The sequence below is a fragment of the Egretta garzetta genome, unplaced genomic scaffold (assembly GCF_000687185.1).
Source record: "Egretta garzetta isolate BGI_Z169 unplaced genomic scaffold, ASM68718v1 scaffold365, whole genome shotgun sequence".
Classification (NCBI taxonomy): domain Eukaryota; kingdom Metazoa; phylum Chordata; class Aves; order Pelecaniformes; family Ardeidae; genus Egretta; species Egretta garzetta.
The window spans coordinates 126,574-132,849 of record NW_009259602.1 but is presented as its reverse complement, the minus strand read 5'-3'; the positions used below and the strand labels follow the sequence as shown (position 1 = coordinate 132,849).

General features: G+C 48.6%; 1 protein-coding gene across 1 annotated transcript in view; it reads left to right on the top strand.

The window, feature by feature from the left end:
* The first annotated feature begins 4,279 nt into the window (after positions 1–4,279).
* The window catches only part of TTC12 (tetratricopeptide repeat domain 12), a 26,013-nt gene continuing 24,016 nt past the window's right edge, over positions 4,280–6,276 (top strand). The window contains exon 1 of the mRNA XM_035893925.1: positions 4,280–4,383. Coding sequence (XP_035749818.1) covers positions 4,280–4,383 — 104 coding nt within the window. The remainder of the gene's footprint in view (positions 4,384–6,276) is intronic.

The window sequence follows — 6,276 nt, the reverse complement described above, 5'->3', positions numbered from 1 at the left end:
CCTTTATTCCCATTCTCACTGGTGTAAATACTGATACTAACTGAGGATTTTGACTTTGCATTCTGTCAGAATACTGTGTTCAAATAAAAATTACAAAAAAAAGCTCATGCGTACAGTCTGCCCTTCTTCCGATGCTCCGCTAGGTCCTGTGGACGGACGTGGACTCCCAGGGCTGTATTTGCGTGTGAGCCTAATGCAGTGAGCAGTCCCCTCGGGGCCTGCCCACAGCACGAGTTAAGTACCTGCCTGAGACTCTGGGCTGCAGACAAGCAGGAGATAAAACCATCTGCACCCTGACAGTCATCCCTGCTGCGTGGCTCAAGCTGGTACATCTCTGCACAGCCGCGGTGGGCTACTTTGGTGCCGCTCCAAACTTCGGATGTGCAGACAGAACGCCTGCCAGCACGGGATTCCAAAGTGCTGCATGTCACAAAGAGGAGTATTTTAAAAGTTTTGTTTCTCTGTCCCACTATAGGTAATTTCCTGGAGATAACCACCACACAAACGCAGTTTCATGTCCACTGTGAATCGGGAACATCTGGATTTCCCAGGAAAAGGTGCTCCTCTGTTCACTGGCTATGGAAGCTGTGTGTGTGTGTGCGTGTGCCTGTTGGCTTTACAAGGTGTCCTTAACCCATCCTGAGTTGGGTGCCTGAACTTGATTAATGCAGGATGAACCTAATGAAATTTAATTCTATCCTAAGCATTGATCTCCCAGGACACAGAAGGAGAAATGAGAGCTCTGATATGTATCAATATTTGTGTGCCAGATTTTTTTGCACAGAAAAAGAAGAACATAAATATTTTGAGCTAAGGTAGTTGTTATCCCAAGAGAATTCCCTTCTGCTTCCTCTCCAAGCGCTTTGCCCTGTATTCTTGACTGCTGGTTCCACTGTGGTTTACAGTAAGGCGCTATTTCAGCAAAGCTGCTGTGATTGGCCCTGCGTGTCTTTGGTACTACTGCTTTGGAAAGGCTGTCCCAGGAAAAAGGACCGGAAAAATGCACAGGACACAATCCATCTTCTTGGTGGGTGCTTTCATCAGGTGTCTGTCACTGCGGGATTCCTTTTGAATTCATGTTCCAGATCCGTGCTTTCAGCTCCTTTATGGCTGTCATTTTTCTTTCATCTGAAATGGGGACTTCCCTCTCCTAACACTTTTACACAGTTTGTGGAGTTTTCCCAGCCTGCTTTGTTCCTGAAAAGAGTTCCTCCTTATTCCAGTCGCTGGCATACAAGAGGGCAAAATGGTTCTGTATTCAAATATCGATTTCTGCTTTGTAATACTGCATGTTTGCAATACCGCATTTGTTATGAGAACCCACCGTGAACAATGGAGAGTGGGCAGATGTGGTACAATGGCAGTCCTCGACTAATACGCACGTGCGATTGTATCGCACAGCTTGCTTCTGCAGGGAAGTTGGGAAGTCAAGAGATGCTCTGGAAATAGTTTCCTTTTTCTGTGTTTTTTTCTTTTTCCTAAAATTTTAGCTAAAACCTGCAAAATACCAAACTTTATTTAATTTTTTTCTAGTCTGGGGTGGCAGGGGGGCATCTGTTTATATTTCCTTGAGAATATCTTCACAAATTCAGGCAAAGTAGACTTTATTTTTACGGGGAAATTTCCATTTGGCTGAAAAAGAGCTTTTTTTTCTCTACCTAAGCATTTGAACAAAAAAAATTCAACTACTTTCAAGTCAGGAATCTTTAATTGATACAAGTCACTGATTCTGTTTTCACGGGAAGTCTCTGAGGCTGCCTTTTTCTGTGTTCCTGGCTTTAGCAGCTGCTTCCCTGAATCACACCAATGTCACCTCTGCGTAATGCCTGGTGGATGGACTCTGTTCCCTGGTGTTTGGCTTGTTTCCTGCTGTAGCGTCTTAATGAACCGTGAGGAGCTCAGGTAGTCTTGCCTCTTCTCTCGGAGATTAATAGAGGGGCCTGGAGCACTTGGCCTAATTTACTGTTGCTGCAGAGCACATGCCCATGTGTGAAGAGTAATGAGTTTTCTTTCCCTGGAGTCGGGGTTGTGCTCAATGACAAACAGAACTGAAAAATTCTTTACTACATCTTTGTATTTCTTCAGCCGTTCATCAATCTTCAGACCTACCTTTCTTGGTAGTTTTAACTCATTTCTCCCTCTCTTGAGGCCACGGCACCCAACTGTCAATGTCAGCTTGTCTCCTTTTGGCTACCTATGTCTCCTTTTGCCACAGGCTGGGCTGAAGGGCAAGTCTAAGCAGAGATGCGGGGGACTTAGGGAGGTGGCTGAAGATCTGCTGCAAACAGTTTCTTCTTTCTCCCTTCTCTTCTAGCCATTCTAGTTAGTTGGCTTGTCATCAGGTAAGAGTATGTGAATATACATGCACATGCTTTCAGGGCATCATTTTAAGTGCTTCTGTACTGAACTGTATGGAAATATTTAGAGACCTGAACTCCATTTCAGTAAAGGTGGCTCTCCTCCCTGCACATTAGCCAACTGAGCTCTCTACTGTTTGTTGCAAATGGGCAAGACGATGCTGTGCCTAGCACAGCCTCCCAGAGCTCCAGGCAGGGAGCATGGACCACAGCCATGCTCTCTGTAAGGGATTAGCAGATCTTGCAGCGGAGCCGAGTTGAGAACTTCTTAATTTCATTTGCTGTAATGAAATCTCTGCCTGGCTGCTAAATGAATTCCATCTCTTATTTTCCACGGCTGCATTATTAGCTTCATCCTGCCCATGGAGGCTCAGGTCCTGCAGGCATCTTTTCGTGTTTCTCTGGCTCGCTGCCGCAGCTCGTAGTCACCTCACTCTGCTGGGGGCACTGGCACATCAGAGGCCCTACAGCGATACAGCACCATGTCTGCTGGCTACTCAGTGAGTTAATTCACAGGAGCATGTGAACAGCCTTGGGAGGGAGCAGCAGCTTTCCATGCAGCACTAGCAAATTATGCTCGCTCTTCTGTAGCCCTCCTGTGGAGCCTGATGAACGGGAGAAATAAACAACAGATTTGATGGCAGCTTCTTGTATGGAGAGAGAAGGGGAAGCCGGGTGGGAGGAGCAGAAGTAAAGGCCATTTGGATGCAGGTGACTGAGAGTAAAGGCAAGATCTGCCTATAGAGATGCTGCATCTTTAAGCTGAAAGGCTTTGCTCCAGGACGCAGAGCCAGTGGGGTATCGCAGAGGCAAGAGAGGAGAGTGCGAAGCTGGCGGCCGAGAGTGCCTAGGAGGCTGAACTGCAGCAGCCAGTCCACCTGACATGAGGGGACAGACTGCAGGAATAGCACTTGCTCCATTTTCCACCCATCTGGAGGGAGTTTATCTGTGCAGATTCACAGCCAAAGTCACTTTTCTGACTGCCCCTTCCTTGTCCCCTTCCCTCGCAGGAGAGGCAGGAACCGAGTCAGTCTCTATCCACTGGTGCATAGGGCTGGATGCGGCTGCTTGCATGCAGCACCCATAGGACAAGAGAGAGGGGTAAGCAAGAAAGACTGCCCCACCTCCGCTCACTGCAAATTCACAACTCCAAAAAAATCTTTTAATGAACCGACAAGCTGAGCTCTTTATACTGTGTGTGGTTTACTTATAACAGTTTTTATTCTCTTAGACCTTAAGCATGGCTTTATTCCCCAGATTATCTAGGATAACAAAAGCTAGACTGCTGAGCATCCCAGTGACATAGCTATTGCCTCGTGGGTATTTTTAATTGGGCACCACGGACACTGGATTTGAAACAGCTTCATTAGAGGGAAAGAAACCACCTCTGGGATGGAGGCTTACATGAGCAAGAGCAGCTGACTTGCAGCAAGAGGAGAGAAGGGAGGTATTTTGTTTTGGTGCATGAGGGAAGGGAAAGGGATCTTCTGGCAGTTCCTGCAGCAAAGGGCCTGAGAAGGACAGGAGATCCTCACTGCCTGTGGAGTCAGGCAGCTCAGCACCTTGTTGGCACACGTAGCCCAGGAGACCATTTTTGCTCCCAGGCAGTGAGAAGGCAGATGAATGTAGCTGCGGTTTGTAAGTTCACAGCGAGATTTCTAATTTCACACCAAGCAGACACCAGAGTGGCCTGTCCTTCTTGGCATCCCACACCTTAGGCAACACTGCCGCTTTCAGGAGGCTTGCCAGGTCACCTCTCTCTCTCTCTGTTTCTCGCCTTTCTCTTCTGAGGTGTCTGGGTTATAATGTGTCTGGAATTAAAATACCCTGGCAGTGCAGCAGGGACTCAGTGACGCTCTGACTCCCTTTGGCAGCTGACAGCTTCCTTTAACTGCCACCTCCAATCTTCTAGCTCCGAAAACATGGCCCCGGAGCACCTCCTGAGAGTGGTGACAAGGACCCATCTGGCTCTTGGAGCCATGTATGTGCGTGTGCATGGCCTGATAGGGACATGCTTTGTGTCAGGGTAAGCTGGATGCAGAGACTGTTCTGAACCACGAGCCTGACACGTCCCAGCAGGGCCACGTGGTGTAAAGGAGGGCTAGGATTCTCTTGTAAGGGCAGCTGGCCCTCAGAGCCTGAAAAGGTTGAGCTGTGTCTCTGGGCCATTGTATATGCTGCTGGAGATCAGCCAGCCCTGTGTTTTCTTCCTGCAGCTTCATCCGCCCAGACAGATCGTGCGTCCACAGCACAGCTGGGTGGGTAGCTCGGATGTGGCAGCACACAGAGTGCACAAGCCTGGCTGGCAGGAGCACAAAGACAGATTTGGGGATAGAGGCGACAAAGCAGGAAAAGGCCTGAAATCACAGCTTTGCTCCCAGCTGGCCAGCTGCTTTTTGTGCTGGAGGATGGTGCCACCCTCTGGCTGTCTGACTGGTGACAGGCTGCATGTCCCACCCCGGGAAGGCCTGCGCTGGCTCCTGGGAGTGGCACGAAGCCTCCCTGGGCACCAGAACCCCCAGACCCTGCAAGCTACTGACCCGAGCACCCTCCCAGGGACATGCCTCGTCTGATAGCACAGAGGATACAGAAATCGTCGCTGTCAAGCGGCCACTTCTCAGATGCTGCCAGACCCTCTGATTCCATTAACTTGGAGGGAAGAAGTGCCCGTTTTGAATGAGGGTTTAATCCTCAGCTGAGTCCAGTCTCTCCTTCCCAATCAAAGACTGTGAAATCCCCAGTCTTTAAAGGGTATCTTAAAAAAAAAAAAATCCAAGTCTGGTGCAAAAAACAGGGCAACAGGGGATAGAGGGTATTGGTTGTGGGTGAGCACTCGTGTTTCTTTCCTCAGGTTCCCTCTCCCAGTTAGCACGTCTGCTAAACTTCAGTTCAGCTAATCTTTATATTAACCAAAGAAGTCCCTTCCACTAATTTTTTGCCCATGCTATCCCATTCCTGTCCCCTGTGTATGAACAGAAGATAACTTCAGGCATTAAAAAAAACAGACCAAAAGGATCATAAATGCTCCTTGAAGAAATGGTATGCTCGTGCTTCTGCTGATATGCTCCCTGCTGTTAGCTGCCAGCAGGGCAGCTTGCCTCCTTGCTCTGCCAAATCAATCCCAGATGTGTGTTTTGATAAAACAACAAGCAGGAGGGAGCGGCAGCAGCAGATCTCACTTCTGGTTTGCATACATTCAGGCTGCAAGGCAAAGGCTGACCTGTTTAGCAGAGGGAAAAGGAGCATATTCAGCTCAGTGATCGGTGAAGCATCACTCTGAGAGTCCAAGCCAGAAATTAAGTGAGGAAACCAGGATGAAGACAGTGGCCCCCTACCAGCTCTGGACTAGGAGCTTCTCTGCTATGCTATAGTGTATATATATATATATGCTATATATGAACTATATATATATTTCTCCATGGCTCACCTGGAAGGCCTTCGGTAGAAGGGCCCTCCATAGCCCCCATCAGGCCAGCCATTCGGCTGCGGTAGATATATAAGCGCTACTTGCCATCAAAAGGATTTTATCTAGGAGCGATGGGGAGGAAGGAAGGAAGTCACCTGCTTATTGCTCTGACATACATTGCAAATGTAAAGGAATACTTTTTTCCCACAGTAGCCTAGCTCTCAAAGGGCATTGAAAAGAAACCTGCAGAAAGAAGAGCTAGGAATGCCCTGTCTTAGGCCTGGCTTTCCCTCGTGCTGAGGCTCTGCCCATCATCTGTGCTCGGTACAGCCTGATGTTAAGTTACGTGTTCAGGTACTTCATTTCTACACTGACACTTAATCATAGAATCACAGAACGTTTTGGGTGGGAAGGGCCCCCCAGAGGTCACCCAGCCCAACCCCCCTGCAGGGGCAGGGACACCTTGAACCACATCAGGTTGCTCACAGCCCCGTCCAACCTGGCCTGGAATGT